The 24472-nt window shown below is 42.2% G+C and overlaps 1 protein-coding gene across 2 annotated transcripts in view; it reads left to right on the forward strand.

Moving 5' to 3' along the window:
* Positions 1-23279, forward strand: part of pax2a (paired box 2a) — a 39115-nt gene extending 15836 nt beyond the window's left edge. For both annotated transcript variants that reach the window (XM_086093475.1, XM_086093476.1), the window contains 5 exons: positions 6548-6723; positions 9792-9912; positions 18683-18784; positions 19982-20068; positions 20189-23279. In XM_086093475.1, the coding sequence (XP_085949601.1) occupies positions 6548-6723; positions 9792-9912; positions 18683-18784; positions 19982-20068; positions 20189-20265 (563 nt within the window). In that variant the 3' untranslated portion in view covers positions 20266-23279. The remainder of the gene's footprint in view (positions 1-6547; positions 6724-9791; positions 9913-18682; positions 18785-19981; positions 20069-20188) is intronic.
* Positions 23280-24472: the final 1193 nt, after the last annotated feature.

Here is a 24472-nt window from a genome sequence, read left to right on the forward strand (position 1 = left end):
TCGCAAATAAATAAATAAAATAAAATAAAATCAGGAAAAGTGAAATGGTAAAAAAATAGCTAACGTCATATCTCTCCACAAATGAACATTGCACAGTTGTGAGTCGTTTTTACAACATGTATCAAGACACAAACGTGTTGTTACTTCACTTTGCATTCGAGACTTACGTTTATGCTACACTTGCTGGGTAGAATTTTGTGAAGCTGTCGTAGTGAACGCTTAAGTCAAAGTGCTCGGTGAGATAAGAACTCTAATATAAGTACATAGAGTAAATAAACTCTTTTCATATTATATTCATGGCTCAGTACCTTTACAAGAGCAAAAATCATTTACACATAATAAATCTGAAAATGTATATTGTAAGACAGACGAATTTATTGCTTGTGTTTGCTCAAAAATTAATGCCCCCCCCCCCCAAAAAAAAAGTTTAAAAAATCACAAAGAAAAAAAATGCAATTTGATTATTTTTCCAAAATCGTTCAGGCTTATTTTACAGGGTGCGTAAATTGAGCTTGTTCCAAATACAAATTCAGTCTTTGCATCTAAAGCAGTCATCTAATTAATAGCCTTCTCGTTTTCTTCATTTGACATTGTGTGTATTAGCCTACTTCTATTTAGATTAACATCCAGACTTGAAATTAAATAGGAAAAAAAAGGGGGGGGGGAGGGGAGTACAGGACGTGAGTGTAAGCATCAAGCAGCATCTTGACGCCCGCTGACAGTCAGTAAACTGGCTGATGGTGCTAAATCGAATTAATAAAGCTCTTAAACACGATGTAACATAACAGGATCTTAACAGCCCAGGCAGTGCTGCCTCTCTCTCTCTCTCTCTCTCTGTACCGCTTCGCCCTCCCCCCACCGTAGCCACCGCTCTCATTTCCGCATCAGAGGTTTCATAAATATAGCTAGCTTACAGGGAAGCAGTGTTCACCCTCTGGGTATACCACTTTGTTTGTGCTCCCCTCCTATTTCTTCTCTAAATGTGTTTGAAGAAAAAAAAAAAAAAAAAAAACATTCAACAAATGATCCACAATTTGTGATGATGCCAGCTATCAGCGGAGGACGGACGAGGAAAGGCCCCGTGATGTGGGAAAGCCGATGATTTGCAGTGAGGCGCTGCGTAGGAATTCATTTGCCTTTCAAACAAGCTCCCCGCCTGGATCTCCCCCTTCGGTTATCTTATCAGAGAAGTGCGGAGATGAAAGAAGGACATGAGAGCGCCACCGTGCCACCGCAGGACATTTACATCCCCCCTTTGGGGGACAAAGCAAAACAGAGCGACGTTTGATAGCATTGTGAGCGGCTACACCTTGGATCGATGCCGGCGCAAATTTCCCAAAACGCGCCCGGGCTAATTGTTTTCGCCACGATTTGGCGGTTTCTGTAAAGACGAGCCGGTGTTTGTCAGTGGGAGTCTGAGAAAGCGAAAACATCCATCTGCTCTGCAGGGGTGATCAAAGAGGGTTATTAACGCACGTTGCTTTAGGGACGCCGTGTGAAAGTCTGTTTTGACATGTCTTGTTTTTTTATCTGGGCTTATCTCCTCGCACGCCGGCGTTAAGACTGAGGAACACAGTCAGCTGGTGCTGTGGGAGTGATAGCGAGGATACCTGCTGAGACACCCAGAGGGATTGCAAAAACCACGGAGAAAATGAAACAGACCAGTCAATGAGACACACACACACACGCACACGCACGTACACGCACACACACTGACAGTTAGGCTTCACACTCCACTTGACACGCTGACTGTCAAAAGGATGAATCTGATTTATTGCAGCCATCTTATATGATATATGTCAAACATCAGCCCCTAATGGGGAATTCTGAAAATGCATGATTTACTATTAATTCCACTGAAAGGCCGTGTCTGTCTTTTTTTTGTTGTTGTCATGCTACAAATTGGCAATGGCTTCAGAAGCATAATAGGTGAAATTGATGAAAAATGAACACATTTCACTTGAAAATGGAAGCAGAAAGAAAATGTCTGCGATTCGCTAACCCTCGCTAATGATTCTGTTTGGCGCTATTTTTTTCTAGGCTCGGTGATATGAAGCAATTTTAGCTACATGATAAGAAGTTGCAGATAAAATATTTGGCTAACTCCTTAAACTACAAACATTTGAATTTAGTGCAGCACTAAATTTGACGCAAGTTAAAGCGACTATAGCTAAAATACCAACACCCAGTCTAACCCGCCTCTGCGTAGATTTAGACCACGCTAGACTTATGCCTTTCATGAAAACGGAAAACTGCTTTCTACTACTTCTGTGTTAGTGATTATTTGTGTGTAGCATAAAAGTGACATTTTGGGGTGAGACATCATTTCCCCCTCCCCCGCTATATAAAAAGAACTTCAGTGATATTGAGTTACTTGCAGTATTTATTTTTATTAACCACATTTCTACCACTACATTGCCCAGTTAGCTAGCTAGCTAAACTAGATCTAACTTATATGCCAACATTTACAGAACAACTTGGGGTTCTTATTTAAACATCTAAGTGAGGAGGTAACGTGACGGATGAGCAACCAACAGTAAGGAGCTCCCAAAAATAACCCAAATTGGGTCAACAAGGGACCGACCCAAATTTTTGGGTTATTCATTTCAACTAAAAAGTTGGGGCAAATTAATAATACACAACAGTTGGGTCAAAAATGGAGCAAGTCACTACTTGGGTCAATTTGACCCAATTTATTGGGGTTGTAATGGAGAACAACCACCCCAAAAATTGGGTCGTTTTATATAAAAGCAAACTCCCAAAAAATCTTTTAATTGACTCAGTTTTGTACAAAACAATAAAAAAAAAAAAGGGTAAAATTGACCCAAGTAGTGGATCAGTCCAGTTTTGACCCGAACTGGATTATTGTTGACCCAAATGTTTAGAATGTTTGTTTTTGCTTTTGGGGGGTTATTTAACCAAACATTTTGGTTTCAATGATTAATTGATTTCAATGGTTATTGTTGACCCAACTGTTCTAAAAGTGTACATTGGAAACAAAGTCTTATTTTTTCTTAATTTTTTAAATTTTTAAGTTTTAATTTTAATTTGATTTTAATGCGTCATTTTACAGATATTTTTTAATCATTTAAATCTCTTATGTGGATCAAGATATTTATTATAGATACGTTTACTAAATGCATTTCACAATAGTTAACTCCCTGAGTAAAATAAAATTGGCATGCATATTTGTTAAGTTTCTTTCTTTCTTTCTTTCTTTCGCGTAAAACCGTAAACAAACAAAAAACATAAGCTGTTTGGTGGATGCGAGAAAAAAAACAACACTCTCCCATGTGTACCACAAAACACAAGTCAATACACTGTATTTTTCCCGTAAAACACAGCCATCACGGCCTCCATTTCGTCTACACATACACCCACTCACAGCCAATTGCCGCCCTCTATTGCATTCCCCCCGTGGATCTATTTCTTGGTGCGAGCCAGGTTCATCCCCTGGCCTCAGCCATTGAAAAAAGGTCAAGCAGCCGAGCAGAATGGCAATAACGCCCCTGAAATGGTACCATCAGTGGAACATGATTGATCAATTGAATTCCATAGCACAGAAAAATGTGGGATTAAGTAGAGTATTATACGCACAATGAGTTGAGGCATGGTGTTCATTCCAAGTTCATTTCGCCTCCCTCCTCCGCTGGCAGATCAGGCAATCAATAGTGGACTTGCATATCATATATCACCGCCGGCTCGCCCAGGAGAGAACATAATCTGCTGCAAATTTAGAATGACAGATTTGTACGGGAGCTAAGCCCTCATCCGCTGTTGGCGGAGGAAAGGAGAGAGGGAGGGAGGACGGGCGGTGCGATACGGGGCATTGGAGTGGAGGTCCCTGGAATGCCGGACGGGTTACCTACAGATTTTTATTTTTTATTTTTGGGCTCCAGCCGTGATGAGTGTGCCTTAGCGGTGGTAGATGGGGTCAGAGATCAGGAGAAGGGAGAGGGCTCATTTGTTTATATAGAGGGTGACTGTGTGAGGAAATGCATATGCTTGCCCTCGGCGCCCCGTCGTCTTTCGGACCACACTCCATTCCGCTTCCCGGACGACAGGCAATATGCGCTGGCGGAGAGAGGAAGAGGGAAGGCGAATACGTTCAGGAGGAAATAGTAGCGTTAAATAATGGCTCTCCATTTCCCGCTGGCACAATGCGAGGCTGTGGATGCAATTGCCAGGCACACTTTCTTAGGACATAATTCAGGATTACCTCTCACACACACACAACCGAAATGCTCTCACACATACCAAGGAAACACTCACAATACTACTGAAACACTCAAACACAATGCAATGAAACACTTTCATTCACATTCCTGGAACTCTCATGCATTCTACTGAAATACTCTCACACGACTGATTTTCTTCTCACTCATCTCACTATTGGAACATTCTCACTCGGCACAACTCCGAAAAGGCTATCACCCTGTTATTTTGATGCCCTCCCATGCACACGCAACTTAAAATCCTGTGAGACACTCTCATAATACTCTCACAGCCCCTATCGAAACACTCACACACTAATGCTCTCATGCACATCACAGAAACACTTGTTTAATGTGAAAGGAAACACACTCACACACACTACTGGAACACTCACATACTCGTGAAATGCTCTCATATACACTATATATACACAATTGAAACTCTCATATCCATGACTGATTTTTTTCACATATTCATAACTGCAACAATCTCACACACACTACTGAAATTATCCCAATGTTTTTTCTCACTCATACACTTCTGAAAAAAGCACTCTCACTAAACTACTAAAAGACTCTCACATGCACTCCTCATTTTTGTTTGCATGTACTACTAAAATACTCGTACACAACTCAAATGCTTTCACATAAACATGACAAAAAGATTCTTACACACGACTGAAATGCTCTCACATAAACTACTCACTCATATACATTATTGAAATGTTCTCATACATATCACAGTTTTTTCTGCTGAGATCCACTACTGAAACACTCTCACACATACACTAATGAAACACTTTCTCACACATACACACACAACTGAAACACACTCACACACTTCTGAAATACTCTCATGAGCAATACTAAGACATGTATTTCAGTACACTACGTGTGCATTTCCGGTATAGTCTAGTTATATGAGGCTATTTCAGTATGATGTATAAAAGGATATCAGTTGTGCGCATGAGAGTATTTCAGGTGTGTGTTGGTAATCCTGAATTATGACCCTGACGGCCCCACAAACTCCCCCCGCACCCACTCCCAGAAACACGCGCTCTCCTTTACAAGTATATATTTGCGCTGAAGGTAATCCATCAATTACCCTAGACCTATCACATGATGACCGTGCTGATGGCGGCCGCCGAGGAGAGGTGGAGGACGCGGGAGCTGCCTGAGTGTGCGAGGCAGAGTCGAGGTGGAAAAAAAAAAAGAAAAAAAAAAGGCAGACGTGCAGGTTGTTCCCCATCGCAATTTACTGCTGCTGCTCCTCGTCGTGCCATCGCTCTCACTCACGTTTTGCTCAAAAACACGTTTGCCTGGTGCTTATCTCACAAAGCCTCTTGGGATATGGGAGGCTGAAAGCCTCTGTTAAAAAAAAAAAATGAAAAGAAAAAAGTATATCCTTGTGGCTGGGGGTTCAGTCGCTTGTCACTGAGGTGGTACCTCCAAAGGCTCAGCATTTATACCCTTGGCTTTTGGGAACATACAGTGAAGAGGCAAAAGTATCAGTAGCATGCTTTTGGCCCGGACACATTGGTCCTCCTTGAATCTTGGTTCTCTTCACTTTTTGGCCAGTTGCTTTCAAAATTGGTGAATAAGAACCTGGCCTTAACTCGGTAAAGGGGAAGTCTACCCTCAATTATTCTTATTTGTTACAATAATATATTCTATGCAGCCCCACTGGTCTAAATATGGTATTCTGGTTAAAACTGTGTTAGTGGAATATGAGTTAAGCAGCAAAATCCAGCCGTTTTTATCCATCTCAGGGGGCGGCCATTTTGCTATTTGCTGTCGACTGAAGATGACTTCACAGTTGCTCAGGTCTCAGGTAACAACCAATCAGCGCAGCGTCAGAAGTGGCAAAATGGCCGACAAGAACGGCTGGATTTTGCTCCATAAGTCATATTCCACAAATGAATGTCATGTTTAGACTAGTGACGTCACATAGAACATAATATTGTCAAGAAATGTTTATGGTTGACTTCCACTTCAAAAACAATTTTTTTCCACTTGCTGTTGACTGAAGATGACATCACCTGTGCTGAGAAAATAGGTAACGAATAACGACCAATCATGGCTCAGTATGATGACCAAACCCAGAAAACAGATAAGCCATGATTGGTTGTTACCTATTTCCTCAGCACATGTGATGTCATCTTCAGTCGACAGCAAGTGGAAAAATTTGTTTTTACATATGTAATTATAAATATGGTTATTGGTTAAGTATTGTTGTGTAATCCAAAATGTGCACCATTTTTCTGAAATGGATTTTTCACCCGTGTGAAACGAGACCCGCTGTTCTGACTTCTGTCCTTTACTTCGATTCTTAGGCGGCTCAGACGGCTCAGGCCCGGGCAACGAATCTCAGGGCAGCATGGAAAGTTTAAGGAAGCACCTGCGAGCGGATGCGTTCACCCAACAGCAGTTGGAGGCCTTGGACCGCGTGTTCGAACGCCCCTCCTACCCGGATGTCTTCCCCACTTCCGAACACATCAAACCCGAGCAGGTGAGTTGTTGTTTGCATATTTGCTGACAAGCTTCTGCAGCTTTTCAGTATGAGCTCGAATAAGATCTTCCATTCGCAGCTGCGTGGAAAACCTGCAGCCTCTTATAGTGGCTAACCTTTATTTACATTAATCCCGGAGTTAAACAACAAGAGACTATTAATTTTGCCGTGCGAACTCTATGTGGGTGCGCAGGCAGCCTGAGCGCTGCCCTAATTGAGTTCATTTTCATCTCTGTGCGATCGCTGGGAATTACAGCGGCGATAAATCAGAGGGACAGCCCCGCAGCCTGCTATACAGTCCCTAATGCAGCTAATTACCAAAGTGATTTCTACGGCAAGATCAATACCAAAACGAATTGGAAATGACTTGCAATCACAAAGAGCGCAGGAGGAGGTATTAAAAAAGGTGGAGGAGCGAGGGAAGGGGGAGCTAAAAATGGCATCAGAAATGGGTCGAGAAAAATCAGTTTTAATTTAAGGCAATATTAATCAGGTTGCTTTGCACTCTTTGTGTGCGACTCCTCTTTTTTTTTTTTTCCCCTGTTGGCAACACCCCCTCCTTTTCTGAAAAAGGTGGGGTACACTTGCTATTAAGGGGCTTGTCTGGTGTCTGCGTCACAGCATTAAAAAGCCATTTTGAAGAGGCCGGGCTCAATAGGCCTCATCCCTCCCACACTTCTGGCAGCCATGTGGTCGGGTCATTCGGGCCCCACCGAGCTCGCCACTCGCCCTCCACCCCCACCCACCCACCCGGCCCCGGCCCCGGCCCCGGCCCCGGCCCTGCCCACAGCTCATCTGCATGACAAAATGGCTCTTGTGCTGCGGAGGCCCGGCGGAATAGAGAGGAACATCCAGCCTAATGCCAGGGAACAGTTGTAAGCAGACAATTAGAGTTTATCTGGGATAGAGGCGGACAAGGCCGGGGTCAGCGGCTCGCCCCTGAGGGACCCCGTCCCATTGAGACAAACAGATGCCCTCTGATATAAGCACTGTGCACACACACACTTATCCCCTTGAAGAAGAGGCTGGCCAGGAAGTGTCATCACACACAACTCAAAGAAGATCAATGCGATTCTATTCAAGGCAAGCAGCATACCTATGCGCCGCCATAAAATGTGAATTCAAGGTCAGAAGATGTTCCATCAACCCACTTTTAGGTGTCTTAAAAGGTAAAGCACAAGAGGCTTTTTTTTTTTTCTTTTTTTTTTTGGGGCGCTCTCCTTTAAAAAAAACACAACCACATGTCTCTCCTGCAACAAAGCCCTGAATGTCTCCTCCCTTGACTGGTCACAGGGATGACTGCAGTGGAGCACAAAGCGCCAGCTGACACCCCCGTCCTTTCACTCTTCTCCCAATCCCTCTCTCATTCCGCTCTGCCTCTACTTGCCTGCCTTTCCTTTTCCTGCAGACAAGGCCTAATGCATGCATACATCATAGGATCTCGGTAAAAGCGCAGGAAGGAGCGTTGGTTGTCACAGGAACTATACGGAAGGAATCACAATAAGAAATACGAGGAGACGGCATGTCAAAATAGGGGCGCTCGGTGAATAGCCACAAATTTAGATCATGGTATGAAATGAATCACTTTATGGTAAACGGTAGTCTGTCAAAAAACTAAACAAAAAAAAACATAGAAAAAGAACAAAAAAAAAATTTCTACGATGGCGTATTAGGGCCACGTATATAAAAAAAAACGTGCAAATTTGCCACTTTAAAAAAACTCAGAAAGTTATGACAAATGCACGTAGCGTAAATATAGTCTAATGTGAGGATTCGTTGGTCGTTAATGGAACATTGTTTAAAAATGAAAAGGCAGGATGGAGACGGATTCATTCTTAATTTAAACTTTACTCATCATACACGGCAGCTTGAGCGACAACACTTCCTGATCTCCTATCAGCTGACTAAACACTAACCAATCAGAAGCTAGCATACTTTACGTAAAAGCAAGTGAATGACGGAGAGCAGCGGATTCGACACATCAACTTAGCGACATGTACAAAAAAATACCAAAATGTATGAATGTGTAAATTAATAATTCTGGAAACGTAAATATGCAAGTAAATACTGTATACATTTTAGCAAATGAACTTAAATGCTTCAAAATCTAATCTCTGCTAAAGCAATTTCTGACTAGCTCTTCTTTATGGCAATCGTGTATTTCTCGTACGTTTCTGAGTTTTTTTCTCAGAATATTACCCCCCATATAAAAACTAATAATAATAATAAATTATACGTGGCCCTAACACGCCGTCGTAATATACAGTAATGTAATTTTGAAATAATTTTATATACAGATTTTAAAACTCAGTTGTGGTGCAAAATAGTGCAAACATTACATTGCTGATATCAATATTTTATATACATTATACGTTTGATCTTATAGTAGCAAGTTGACAAGATTTCCCAAAAATTACAGTGTCAAAATGCTGAGACTGGTTGGAATGGCCATTTTCCACCCGAGTACAACAAACCGAGAATTTCGAAAAAAAAATCGTATCATTGGTTCTGGAAAATCTGTGTTCATTATGTTGGAAAATAATAACGAATAATGAAGGTGGCAGAAGTGTGTAAAGCTTTTAACTCCCTCAGTTATGGTTTGAAATATAATTGAATATACACAAACATAAATAAGTGAGCTTACTTTTGGCCTTCCCGAGGTCATGTGACTTCTGGAATATTCCCAAATGGGTCACCCCATTTAAACAATAGTTCTTAGTGTTGTAATTAGCAACATAAATATGGAAAAAATACACATCATTTCTAAGGAATTTTAGTTATTATATTTCATTGTAATAAACAGTTTGGGGACTTAATTAATACATTTTAGGAAACAGGGACAGACAATAAATGCAAATTTTCAAGGTAGTTTAAATCAATCTTTTAAATTGTATTTATTAAATAAGTAATGTGATAAATGTGCATAATAAATCAATAACAATATCTTACAGTTGATTTCATTGTGCATTTACACCTTTAATTTCCCCGCAAATGGCAGCGATTCAGCGGACACTTTGAAATGTGAAATGCCCCTTTTTGTTGATTGTATTTGCTGTGCATTGACGCAGGCGAACGAGTACTCACTTCCGCCCCTCAACGCCGGCCTGGAAGACGTGAAGCCGAGCCTCTCCAGCAGCGGCAGCTCCGACCTCGCCTCCAGCGTCTCCCAGAGCTACTCGGTTGTGACAGGTACATTTTGACCGCCGCCCCCATCCACTGTGCACAGTAAACCAACAACATTAACCTGATATATCCGTTTATAGCCCCCCCCCCTCTTCTTCAATCCCCCTTTGATCGTCAAGCCATACAATTTTCCGAAAGCGCTTTTTTGTTGTTTTCCCACTGACGTTCCAACTCATTCCATTTTCCATTAAAGGGGCCTTTAGTGTGCACTATCAAGGTAGTAACATCTGATGACTAAAAATAGTGTTTATGGCTTGCAATAACACGGCATGATAACAGTGATAATTAGCCATATTCTTGCACATTAGAGATTAAAGTTTAAAGCTTAGGAGATAAACACAACTCTTTCCACGATTGACTATTCCCAACCTTTCACTCCTACGCGCATCAACCTCCCCCTTCTGACTAGCTCTTCTTTTATGGCAAAGGCATTTTCCAGAGATGCTAAAACGTTACGACCAGATGAGCTATTTTTTCTTTCGGAATACAATTCGACGTCGATATGATCTGAGCCGCTAAAAATCCTACGCGGGGCGCTTTAACATGCTGCCGGTGTTTCGAGCGGGATCGGGCCGCTAACAGATTGAGGGGAGAGCACTTCACATAAGAGACAGCTGCTGTTCTCACTGTGACACGCCGCTTGTCATCAAAGGCTATGATAGCCTGCTGATTGACAGCGGCTGCAGTCTAACGGCGGCTGGCTGCCTGGTCTCATTGTGAGGGGAAGAGAGGAAGACCCTAATAAAGATTAAATGCGGGGAAAGAACCGCAAAAAAAAAAAAAAAAAAGAAGAAGAAGGAGAATTGCTTCTAAAGATCCGCGGCAGGGATGTCCAAGCTTTTTTTGATATGACAAAAATTGAAGGATGAATGGGCCGATTTTAAAATTAAAACCTATCCATCTATCTAATAACTAGCAACTATATATGTCCCGTTTTCTGTCTCATAGTGTTAAAAAAAAAAAAAAAAGGACAATAAGGCTGTAAATGTTTTGAAGGTGGTTTCCCCATTATAGTGGTTGCCTATTATGTGTTAGCATTAAGCTAGCGGACATAAAGGTGAAGATATGTGGTTGTTTTAAAAACACAAGTCATTAGGCACCACTGTACTGAATATGCCCCGTACTGCAAAAAAATAATAATAATAAATGGACGACAATGTGCCACAAATGGTTTGAAAAACCCAATCTACAGCAAGTCAGCAGGTAATGGCAGGTGCGGTGCAATAAATAGCTTGTCGTCGCCATATCACATAAGCGCAGTCGAGATTGCATTGTGGCTTCTTGGAGGTTTTGATGGCTGCTGGTTAATTGAAATATTGTTTCATTGTGGCAGTTGAGGCTCCTTCCCGTGAGAGGTTCGGTTTTCCGAGAATAATATGCTTGCCTTTTTTTATTAAAAGTCCCATAATTGTGCAGCGGACATGTGTGTGTGTGTGTGTGTGTGTGTAAGAGAAGTAAAGACAAGGACAGCATGATTGAAAATTGCATTGGCCCTTCTCAAATGATCCCTGCAGCCCCCCCAGACCCCAACCCAGAAAAGAAAGACCCCCTTTTTCCTCCTGAGTATGTGGGAGGTGGATTTGCCGAGAAAAGTTGGGCCTCAGGAGAAGAAAGGTGTGCTTTTTTTTTTTCCCCCCTTCTTCTTTTTCTGCCGGACCCTTCCTATGAAAGCGGTCTCGCTCTGGGGAGCACACGCATAGCAGGTGGCCTCCAAGGCACCTGGGGGGGGGGGGGGGGGGGGGGGCCCAGGGGCCACAGAATGTAAAGGCTTCATGATAAAACTCTGTTTCGAGTCAACAAACCTTGATGCGGACGTTTAAAACATTAGACAGAAGATATTCCTTTCAGATGGCTTTTATGACTTCATCTTTTATGCAAAGATTGATTGGCTTTACGTAGTTAGTGCGTGATATTAGCAAATCGGAATGTACGCCAGCCAAGGCTGGAGGAAAAAAAAAAAAATACAAAATTACCTCGCTCACTTAGGCTGGCATCCAATTATCAATAAATTATTCTCCCGTACTGGAGCGGCGGAGATGAGATTATATTCATTCTTGAAATGTTTTTTTGCTCCTAATTAAAATCCACACTGTTATTGATCTTGTTGATTTTTATGTCCTGGAATTTGCATAATCTATTAAAGATGAATGATTAATGAATAGCTGAGGTTTGTCTTCCAAGGTTGCAGTAGCAATAGCGTCCTCTATTTACCTGAATACTCTACGTGGAAGCAAGTTTTTGTCTGGGAAGTGGCATCTTCCCCTGCACACTAAACTGCACTATGCGGAGAAATCTACTCAAAGAATTTAGTAGTGTGGACCAAAAAAATACCAAAACATAGCATTTTCTGGTACAGTGTTATTTTAAACACTGTTACGATACAAAGTTACACTGTCAGAGTAAATTTCCTTGAGTGTTGGGGTGGATGTTGGGTGTAACCTGAATAGCACTACCTTGAGTGTTAAATTGACCACACCCTCATTTTTTGCTGAAGGAGAAACTTTGAATTTTTTCAGCGCACTGTCAGGGCGGTGTGATTTAGAGGTAGAATGGTCGTCTCCCGACACTTAAAGCGTGGGTTCAATCCCAGGTCAGTGAGACGATGTCAAAGTAGCGTTGAGCAAGACAGTCGACCCCCAACTGCTCCTCCTCCTCCCCAAATGCTATATAAATGAAGTAACATATACCAGAGTAAAGTGTAGTTTGAGTTACATTTTTTAACACTGATACGAGTGCAATAGACTCATAATTGTTAAGTGTAGTTTGGCAGAATTAAATTTTTAACACTGACACTACTGTAGAGTACTTTCAACACTACTGCTGTTGACCAGTGTCGATTTTTTTAAACACAAAACAGTGTTGAAGTAACACTGGTTAAGTGTCAGATTTACATTCCTTGGCGGGGTCACACTTTTCTAGTGTTAGATTTAACACTCTCAGTGTTAATATAACACTGGTGATTTTGCTGTGTACCTTTATTGATTCGCTGAATGTGTTTGCAGAATTTGCCCTTATTGCAGTGCTTCTCTATTTTTTTCTTATGCCCCCCCCCCCCGGGAAGACGAAAATAATTCAACATTTTTATATGGTCTCTCTATAATCGCAGATTTTTAGCTATAGAGTGGAAACGTATCCCGTATAACGTACGTGTGTCCACCAGCATCAAACAGGCCGAAAAAAACAGAAAGTGGGTTTTGCTCTCCAAAGTTCCTTAGAGTGTGTTTAAGGATGAAAAGCTCACTTGAGAGAAGACTACTTGCAGCTTCGTGCGAGCACATCACTCAAGACTGCTGCTGCAGGTTCTTAACAGTCCATTTCTATGGTTGATGAGGTCTGCGGACGCGGCGTTGCTTGCGCAGCCCAGACAGATGTTAGAGAACTCTATAGCATCTCTGGTCTCACAGAGATGCGTTTGTTGGAGGGAAAAGTCCCAAAGGACCCCGAGTTTATCTTCCATCTCCATCATCAAGGCGTGCGATTTGACAGGCTCCCTTTTTACCTCTGGGCTCGGTCTCGTCTCCGGGACAATAAGCAACACCGTGTCTGATTAGTTTCAGAGTTCACTGATCTTGAACGAAGCGTTGGTATCGTAAGTTGTTTGACAACGCGTGCTCGGGTGTTGAGAAAACAGAAGCTCACAGTTGCACGTGGGGATGGTTCGAGAAAAGCAGATAACCCAAGCTTGGCAAACCTTTATCAAAGTTTGGATCTGTAATATATATATCTTTGTATCGTTCTGTCCAAATATTTCTGGGTGGCTGTGAAATCAAGAATGGGGTTATGATAATGAAGCTCAAGGTCAATGTTACGATCATGTGTGACCCGAGAACTATAATGGCTAACGCGATCTCTGAAATGTTCCCAATTTGAAAGCGTTAAAGAGAATACATAATTAGATGAAGACAGAAGAGTGCGTTGTGCGTCTCATGCAGCAAATGTGACAGACTCGGATGAGCCAATTAAACGTTGGGCTCGCTTGTTACAATACAAGTGCTTCCGCCGCGTGTTCTCGTCAACCACGCAGTTATGATTTGATCACGACTGCAAAAAAAAAAAGCGTGTCATTTCTTTTGTACATTGAAAGTATCTATCTAAAAATAGCTCTTTCAATGAACTTAAAAAAAAAAATCATATCAAAAAAGTGATTAAATGATTTTCTTCAGAGGTGGATATTTCGTCAAAAGTGACGGGAGGTCAATGACGGACACCCGATTTGTTGACAATTGATGTGAAATTTAGCAAATTAGCGGACTAAGCATTGACGGAACTGTTTTTTATCCGTCAATAATCCGGTCAGTATCGACTAATGGACTCCCGTTTCGTATTTATTGGTCCAACCGTACACCAAACGCGGTAGTTTGTTCGCCATACTGACGGATTGTGTTCAAGGTCGCCGAGCTAATAGCGAGTGGCAACGTAAGATGGCCCCCGGTGCCTTCACTTCTCGATATAGCGGCATTAACAGTCCAGGATGAATGACGGGCTGTCAAAATTCATTGACGTGCTCGCCTCTGGTATTCTTTAAGCACTAAGCAATTCTATTGATGCAAATGTGCTTGGGTTTAGTCAACAGAAATGATTATGGTTAATATAAATAAATTAATAGGATTGGGTCCAGGTTGGGCTCAATAAAATGTATCTACTCAGGGTAGTACAATTTATTTATATAGGTTTGGCTTACTAAACGCAGTTAAACTTAACTTCTTCGAATCTTCAGTCAATCTACTATGAATGTTTTTGGGAATGAGGCACCTGGATTTTGAACCCATGACCAAGATGATGTCATGATTGTCTTGTGTTATTTCAGCCTGAAAAAAAAAAATCTATTACATGTCAAGCCAATGCAAATTCTACTTGATTAATCACGTTCATCTTGCGTACATGAAATTATTGATCGCTAGTTACATGTTGGATTAAAGTGCTGTCGATTTTGTACATTCACTGTTCCAGCTGCACAAAAAAAAGGCAAGTGGAAAGATGGATAAATGAGATTTGGAACTCCCACTGTGGGATTCTATGGGAAAGCAGTCAGTTACATTGCCTGATTCTCTGGCATTAGGTTGATAGTGCTGACAGGGCTGTATCCCCCCCCCCCCCCCCTCCCATAGAGCAGCCCTTATCTTAATGAGGAATCGCAACACACAGTCTTGTTGTAAAACAACAATGATGTGGGGAAGCAGCTAATGAGCCTATCATGGTGTCGGGAAAGAGCCATCCCTCCCCGCAGGCCCCGACCAACAGAGGAGGCTCTGCGGCAGACGTGGAAAGAGTCGACACAGAGCGTACATTGATTGCATAGGTTGGAGAGGCAAAGTCGGTGGAAATGAAAGACGCCGAGGCTCATCAGCCAAATGAGATCAAAAGTGCAGGGTTCAAGGCTGTTCTGCGAGCCAACGGCTGTTGTTATTTGTTGGGAGAAAGCAGCCGCGAGATGGTGCTTTGGAAGTCCTTTATGTCTTTTGGTTTGATTGATCAGGCGCAATGTGTTGTTGCCGACGTTTCACCCAAGTGTATGTTTCCACTTAGTTGGAAGAATTACTGATGAAATTTGCGAGGTATGCTTGTTTATGGAGGAGTGTTTGGTATAAATGTATAAAATGTCAAATCAAATCAATGCCAGGCATTTTACAGTATTTTGACATCAGGTCAATTTATATTAGACACCAAATCTACCAATTGAATCTCTCCTTTCACTAGGAAAAAAATGCTTGACTGTACCTTTTTCCATTCGTTTATAATCATCAGTAGAACAAAGGTAGGTTGCACAAAATGCAGCCCTTTCTCTCAGTGGACTCACCAATTTTGCTGATTTCATATTTAGAATGGACCATCGATGCCATCTACTGGTGGTTGTGCACCAGTAAAGTTGTTTCCAAATGGAAAATTTACGGCGAAGAAGCATCAGACGCTCCCTCAGCCATCCCCGTTGAAAAACGTACGTGACAAATCAATGGCAGTGAGTCTCATTGTAAGACGGAAAAAGGATGAGAAATAGGAAAGTCAGACGTGAAGGTCAGTTTGAAGCGGATATATTTTCGAGGGTCGATCATGAAGTGACGTGCAGGCATATAAGAAAGATGCGATAGGCCGGTGGATTCTCAGTTTGTGGTACGAGTGCCAATAGATGTGCTCGGGCTCGCTTGAGAATTTGAATAATTTTAATGTTGGTTATTATGGTATTCAGTATTTTTTTAGAGGGTGCTTAGTGTAAAAGGTAAAAAAAGTATTTTTTCTTTTTTCCATGATTGACAGCTAACATTCATTCATTCGCATTCAGTGAAGATAAAAGTTTGTCCTGATTTTGAACTTTTTTTTTTTTTTTATCATTCAAATTTGGCAGATTTGTTAACAACACTCCACGCATTTATTTTCACTTTACATCGACTTTAAGGCTGTTTTTATTTGATGTATTCCTTTCTTTGATACAGTAGTCCCCATAAAGCTATGCAGGTGTCCCTAATGAAGTGTGCCACGCGCGTATGTGTGCATGTCCCCGCATCACATCTGGAAATTTTGTCTTTCCACCCAGCGGATCCTCCCCCATCACATCCACCTTCCATGTGCTTAAAGCGGGTGCCCCATGAGGCATCCTTTGCCCCCTTCACCCCCTCCTCTGCTGGGGACTTGTCCCTAGCTGACATCTTGTCCCATCAGTCGATCCTCTGTGTAGATGCCTCTACTCCCGGCTACACTTGCTACAGCCACTATGCCGGCCAACAATTTATAGCAGGTACAGCTTTAAGGCCCCATATAACCAAATCCAATTTGCATTCAATTATAATAACTAACCCATTTATTTGAGATTTATTTGTATCTGCCAAGGAGAAGCATGCAAAAAAAAAAACATCCTTGCTTTTTTTTTTTTTTTTTACTTTTGTTTATACAGAACTAATACAGCTTCCCGCTCATTAACACTAACTACCCTCTCCCCCTGTTTCACCCTGCTTTTCTCCTGCTATGACCTCTTGGCTTAACAATGGGCCTCCTGGACCTTCTTGCCTCGTGACAGGCCCAACGTCTGAGGGGGGCGACAGGAGGCCAAATTGGGGAGAAGGTTGGGGAGGGGAAGAGGGAGCGGGGGGGGGGGGGGGGAGTTGGCGCAGAGGCATAGGGCTGACGCTAGGCCCTGTTTTGGACCTGTGGCTCCGTGTCCTGTGTGCCCCCCTTCATCAAGCCAGACCCGGCGCTGTCACATTTAATTAGAGGGCTGAATGTGGAGGAGAGATCAGAGGGTGCTCTCGGTGGCCTGCTGTCAGTTTTAAAGCCGCTTACAACGCTGGCTTATTAGCGTCCTTGATGAGAAAACGTCATCATTTTTAAATGCTCGCTCTCAAAAGTCACGTGCATGATGCCCTGGGATACACTGACGGCGAGCTGTCCAATGCGTGTTCTCACGGGGCATAGGGTTCAAACCCAGTTCGGTTCAAATCTGAGCTACAGAGAGGCCATGTAAAAACTTTTTTTTTTTTTTTAATTGTTTTACATCCCTCACATTTTATATACCTCGAAACTTATTGAAACCCGTTTATCAAAACCTGTTTTAAAGTATTCCTCAGTCGTATCAAAAATAAAATAAGTATTCCTTACCGCTCACTCTCTCATTTGCACAGTTCTCCAAATAAGCTGTTTAGTTGATTTTTACAGTAAATCTGACACTTAAAATCAATTGGGTGCCAATAGCCTTTCAAAATATTTATACTCTTTTACCCTTTAAGCCCGAGCTCCCCCCCAATTGGGGGCCTCTCGGACTTTGAGGAAGAAATTGTGTGAAAAAAAGCACTAATCATGAAATAATATATATTACTTTTAACCAGTAACATATATACTGATATTTACACATCTGCACATGTACAAAGGACCAAACCGCCATATTCCCATTTTGGCATGGATTCGCCAATTCGCTCATTCCCCCAATTTTTCATTTATTTTTTATTTTGGGGGGAGAAGCCAACCCCTATTCTTGAAAATGCTTAATGGTAGTTTATCAGTGTTTTTATTCAAAATAAATGTTACTTTTTTTTTTTCATGTCATACCATTTATAATTTTATGGCCGTAAATTATACGCAGATTTTTTATAACTGGCAGCCGTAAAACGACACTGGTGCGCAAAGCTATTTTCCGATTTTCCTGTACACTATAAAAACAATCTTTTAAATAGCTGTGAAATAGAAAGATAGATAGAAAGATAGATAAAAACATACGGTTTACTGTATTCCACCAATAGCTGCAATTATGCACTCTAAAGACTGTTGGGTCAAAAATAACCCAACTATGGGTCAAAAATGGACCGATCCTCTACTTGGATCAGTTTGACCCAACTTTAAGTCAAGAAATTGGTCTTTTAGTGCAAAACAACTCATAAACATTGGTCAGATCCTTTACTTGGGTCAAAAAATTGGTCATTTTGTATAAAACAACCCAGAAAGTTGGATCAAATTGACTCATAAAGTGGATCGGTCCATAATTTGGTTACTTTTGACCCAACTGTTTTAGAGTGTGTTTAAATTGGCCGCAACATTTTTCATGGGGGTGAAAGTGGGCTCACGAAATTGATAGCTTTGCTTCTACGTTTGTAATTAATTCAGCTGAGCAGCCTTTTTGTTCCCAAGCGCTTTGTCCTTTAATTTGTATGTTGGATGTATATTTTGACAGATTTCGTATTCTATTGCTAACATATGGTGGAAGAAAAAAAATGATGTAAAGTAAAAATTGAATTTTGTTAATTTCTTGATTCAATTCATTCATCCAAACATTCCCTTGTGTGTGTCCTTCCAGGTCGAGACATGGCGAGCACCACCTTACCAGGCTACCCGCCTCACGTCCCCCCAACGGGACAAGGCAGCTACCCCACCTCCACGCTTGCTGGAATGGTTCCAGGTGGGTGACACACGCTTCGTTGGACAAAACTTTTTAGTTTTAGCAGCTTTCAGTTCATCTTTCTAAAGGAGTATGAGGTCAGCTCTACTTGTGCATCCTTGTTTCCGTGACAAAAAAAAAAAAAAACCCCAACAACCTCTGAAACCCTCCCTAACATGTTCACTAATGCGAAACCAGAGCCAGGATTGAGGCAAGCTTGTTATAGCTGTGTTAGATTGCGGTTTGCGTCTGCGGACGAGGACATTAGACGAACTCAATAGGCGATCACCACAATCAGTGGCCATGAGATAGGACAGTTCCTCTCAGTTACACTCCAGCTCCCAGCGCTCATTACCCTCGCCGTGTCCACACGGCGCACTCTCACCATCCCTGTCGATAAACAGCGCGTTCGCTCCTCTCTTCGCCTCCCCGGACACCCGGGGCTGCGGAGCGTATCTCTTTCCCCTCTACTTAACCTGCAGTTCAGGTTCATAGCAAACAGTTAAGGGTCAAAACACAGAGGCGTGGAGGGCCTGTAAATATTTAAATCACTATCTCTCTCAGGGATGAGCTCCGGTTACACGACAAGCAGGGGGGCGGATGCGGTACACAACGTTGTGGGTAGATCGCGGCCTTGAGCGAGTCAAAAGGCAGCTCCCTCGATTACTCATTCGTCTTTCGCATAATCAAAAGTTTATAGCCATGAGGGAGCCAGTGCAGATGAAGAGAATCGAGGTTTTGCTCAAACCACAGATCCATATCAGGACAAACCATGATTGAGTCCAGTCAAAGAACAAAACCAGAGTTTCCATCAACGACTTCAGTTTGGTACAGTTTTTGGAATATCAGGTTGGAACGGAGCCTTCAATGGGGTACCAATTGCTTTATTGTATGCCGAAATGTCACAATTGTAAGTAGCCCTCGAGACACACTGTGGCCATTGATTGGTCGGAAGGGGATTAGCCGTCTTCTTATAAATCAAATTCTTTGTTTAGTTCATTAATAACACGCTAGGCTATTTACATTAGCTGACAGACTACGTTTACATGCAGTCAAGTTTCGGGTTATGATCAGAATTCGGGTTTCTGGAATAAGAATAACACGTTTGCATGCGCAAGTTGACGGAGTTACCCCCCGTATAAAGGAAAGGAATTTCTGCACAGGAACCTATTTTATTATTATTTTACTAACAATTGTTTCTACTGATGTGTTCAATAGGAGGCGACTTTTCTGGAAACCCTTATTCTCATCCACAATACACTACTTATAATGAAGCATGGCGGTTCAGCAATCCAGCATTACTAAGTAAGTGACTCTCGCATGCGCAGTATGTCCCAAATTACAATCGAGTCCCCGTGTCTGGGCGCGAGTCTCGTCTGGATACCAACGTTTTTTCCAACGGTTCGTTCTTCTGTTAACTTTCAGGTTCCCCTTATTATTATAGTGCCGCATCCCGTGGCTCCGCACCTCCCACTGCTGCCGCTGCCTACGACCGCCACTAGTTACCATGGAGACCAGCTCAAACTGCAGGGACGCGGCTTCGGCCTCCATATTGTCCCCCGTCTGAGAATACACTGAGGTCAAAGGGAATTGCGAGGAGGGGATCCTAATCGAAAAAGACACCAGGTCACGCAGACTGGAAGAAGGATCAGCAAGGTGGATGCCAATGCGTCAGCGTTACACATTTCGGACCATAAGAGTCACCCGCAACCATCCCGCCCTCACTGTCCCACAGTCCTGAACATTTCCAGAATGACTTTTAAGAGATTTTATGAATATATATATTATGAAATATAAATTGACGTGAAGATTCCATGTGGAAAAAAAGATCATGTGGGTTTTCATTTTTACCTCTTTGTTGCTGTTGTTGCTGTTGTTCTTTTACTCATCCATCCTAACCATCCTTTTACATCATGAACTGCAGTATTTTTCTGCTCTTAAAGACCCTGTAAAGTGGATTCAGAGATTTGGTTCTGATGACATTGGAAGATAAGTGAAAATATGTGAAAAGATTGAGAACTAAGTAGAACTTGATTGTGGCGATATAGTGGTAAACCTTTTGACTATTTCAGTTGTCCAGATTTTTTATTTTTTAACTTAAAAATAATAATAACTCCGCCCAGTGATGCACTTTGGCGTCCGGCATGAGTCCTGCCTCCTGCACTATATAAGACCCTGTACACCTTTGTTCACCTCAGTGGCGTCATTGCCAGTTACTTACTATCACACGTTAGCTAGTTAGTTAGCTAGCTAGCTATGCCTAAACACTGAAAAAGGCATCTGCCCTGGATAACTCAATGAAGCGAACTGCTTGATGTTATTTAAATTCTCAAGTGAGGAGGTGATGCAACAGATGAGCCCACTACCCGTACCCAGGTTAGCTTGCGAGCTAGCTCGTAGCTAGCACCTCTTAGCGTGTCGTGGACAACCTGGTGGTATATTTACCAGCCACCACAGGGTTTATGCGAATATATATTCAATACTCAAAACATGTAGGGATGTGTAGGAGTAAGAAAGATGCTAGCATCAGTAACAGTCATGTTATTTAATTGACAGTTGAGCGGGGCATGAATTTGGTTTGATTATTCACAATTATGACATCACTTTTTTTTTTTTTATCCTTGACTATTTTTTTAATTGTTCGATTTTGGCAGGGTTGTTAACAATGCTTCTTTGTGATGTGTCAAATTTAGAAGACATTCATTTTCACTTTACAGGGACTTTAACAGGAGAGATGGTTTCATAGCCTGATTGGTAAAGAGAATTGAGACGCGAGGATCCCGTTTGCCGTGAATTATCATCCCGGTTCTGTGTCGTAAGGACGCTGTGACTCTGGTGCTTCTGCTTCGCCATCGATAGCATTTCCTACTTGCTGACCCCACAAAGAAATGGCAGCGTCATTTACGGATGTGGCAAAAACAATCAAATGTAAATTGTTTTTCAAAATAAACATGTCGACTCGGAATTTTAAATATGTTAAATTATTTTTTTCTGTCACAAATTGTAATGTAAAAAAAAAAAAAAAGCAACGATTTTGAACGTAGTTGTCACATTTTGCTAATATTGCAGTTATGTCCATGAACATCCTTTTTTTGCACTATAACCTAGATTTTTTTTTTCTCAATTCTCTGGTTCAGAATTGTTTTCCCCTTCTTTTTAACAAGACAGACGTGGTGTAAGTAGACGTCAGTAGAAGTCATTCAGTGGACTTTGTAAGCCATAGCTCCTTGGCTACACTAAAAATTTCTATTCAGCTACTTGGTCATACCACTAGATGCCTACAGTTGTGCATACCAACTGTAAATTAGCTTCAACGTATGCCTTATAAACCTATTTGTTCAACACCATGCCACTTCAGTAACGTTTAAGACATTCACACCACTGTCTTTGCCTCACTCTTGCTGTGGACTGAAAGAAAATACTGGTTCTTTTTTATTTTTGCATATTTTGTGAATGTACTTTTAACTACATTTGCCAAAGACTTAGTTTGATATTTAATATTTTATTTACAGTTTATGTGTGCATAAATGAAGCAGTATTATCTCCCGAAACCATACTGTCGCTAACAACGTGACGCGTAATACGAGGCGAGGTGAAATCCGGCGACTCTTGTGTTCCGCTGCTTTGTAGAATGATTTGTGAATATTGTGAAGACAATTCTTCTCTGTAAATACTGTCACACGTCGCAGTATCACACTACTGAACCGGCTCCCTTTGTAGATAAACAGACCGACGCATTTACATGTGTGTCTTAATTGTCACGTTGTGCTGTAGAGGAAGGCGCAACTGCTGTGTAAACCCCAGGGCTACACGTCGTTGGTAGCAGGCTAAACATCGCAAACCGTAGGCTGTCCTTGTCATTTCCTGTTCATGATAATGCCATGATGATGTTTTATGTCACTATGCAACAAGTTAAATGGCTTTCTGTATCATCTTTTGTTGTTGGACTAACGCTTCCTGAAAATGGAGAGGCATCAAAGTCCGTTCCTTTCAAGCGAAGGTTCGTCCGTGGCAAAAAAAAAAAAAAAAAAAAGAAACAAAAAAAATAAATCGACACTACTGCTGTCCCGTCGGCCATTTATAGATGTTGTGATCATTGGGTTAACCCACTTTACGGTCAGCTCTCAATGTATAGACACGTTCATCTCATTCCCTCCTACTAGTAAACCCATCGACTGTACATCCTCTGGTACCATGATGATGTCAGAGAAACGTACTGCTCCTATAGGGAGCCCGCACTCGCTTATTTCTGTCTACATGCAGCAGGAAATGTCTGAAAAAGAAGTGAGGGCAGAGTGCACGCCACCATCATTTGGACGGGAAGCTTAGCTGTGCTAAGTGGAGCACCTCTGAGGGAATGTTGTAAAGATGATACAGGAGATGTGTCATGGACATAAAAAAAGGATTTCTGAGGAGAAAATCTATATGGAAAGCCCTGTGGCCTCAATCATTGCTCTGTTTCACTTCTGTTCCAATTCCTTTTGTGCACATGAGAAATAAATTCTTTTATATGTCACTCGCCGAGTCCCGCGTCTCCTTCCGGGTGAAGCCGCCCCTGCTGCACTTAATTCGGCCATTTTATATCATTTTGACTGATATTAGATTATACAGTATTGTGTTCGGTTGAGCTGTTGTTACCCCAGAGAAGCGGTTATGTTTTGGTTCTGTGGGGTTGGGTGTTTGTTTGATTGAGGGTGTTTTTGTCTTTTGTCTGCGGTTAGTGTTTTTGTTATGTGTTCCTGGTCTCTCCCCTTTTCTCGTCATGTGTAACCACCTCCACCTGTGTGTGTCTTCCCTTCCCTGTGCGTTGACCAATCAGTGCCCTCTCAGCCACTTGTGTCTCACCCAGGTGTATCTCGTTGAGTCAATCAGTGTGGGTGTATTTAGGCCCCCGTCCACACGAAAGCCCGTTTAAAAATGCATCCTCACAAGTCTCTAACTGTTTAGGCCATTCGTCCACACGATGGCGCGGTTTCGGAGCTTGAAACCGATCACTTTTGAAACCGGGCTCCAGAGTGGAAAGATTTCAAAACGCGCCCCGTACGCGTCACCATATGCAGGATACTCCTCCAGTGATGACGTAATGGTCGCAGCTCGATGACGACGCATTGTCGCACATTGATGACGTGCGCGCCAATTCTCGCTTGACTGCGCGCGAACCGTCAGTCCATCAACAACGATGGCGGGTAGCCGTGTCGTAGTCGTTTTGGGCAGCCTCTTTAGCTTGCTTATGCTTTTGCAGCAAAAATATTATTTTGCTTCTTTATCCCCACGTTGTACTTTAATCACCCGCCATTGTCACTTCTCCCGTGTTTGTCTTTTTCCATGTTATTTTGATACATGCAAAGCCATGTTTGTTCTGAAGATTGCAATAAAGTTAGGGGGGGGGGAGGAAGTGTTCGTCTTCTACGCTGATTCTTCTTCTACGCTTTCCATTAACTCCCTGTGGCTGCGCTGCGGCGCCACTCCAGACTTGGCATATACATTACAGCTGTTAAACGTCCTCAGCGTCTTCTTTTGGGCACACGCAAGTCTTGAAATGCTTGAGATTTTTTTGAGGCACGAAGCCTAGCTTTGCTTCCGTCCATACGGGGCCTTAGTCTGCTGTCTTTTTTCAGTCCATGTGGGTGCATTGTCGTTGTTGGTGTTGCGTGTGTCATGTTGCGTTTCTCGTCGAGTACGTTTTGCCGCGTCTTGTTAGCTTATCCA

This window comes from Leptonotus elevatus, chromosome 13, assembly GCF_054856555.1.
Source record: "Leptonotus elevatus isolate MCC_2025b chromosome 13, RoL_Lele_1.0, whole genome shotgun sequence".
Lineage (NCBI taxonomy): Eukaryota > Metazoa > Chordata > Actinopteri > Syngnathiformes > Syngnathidae > Leptonotus > Leptonotus elevatus.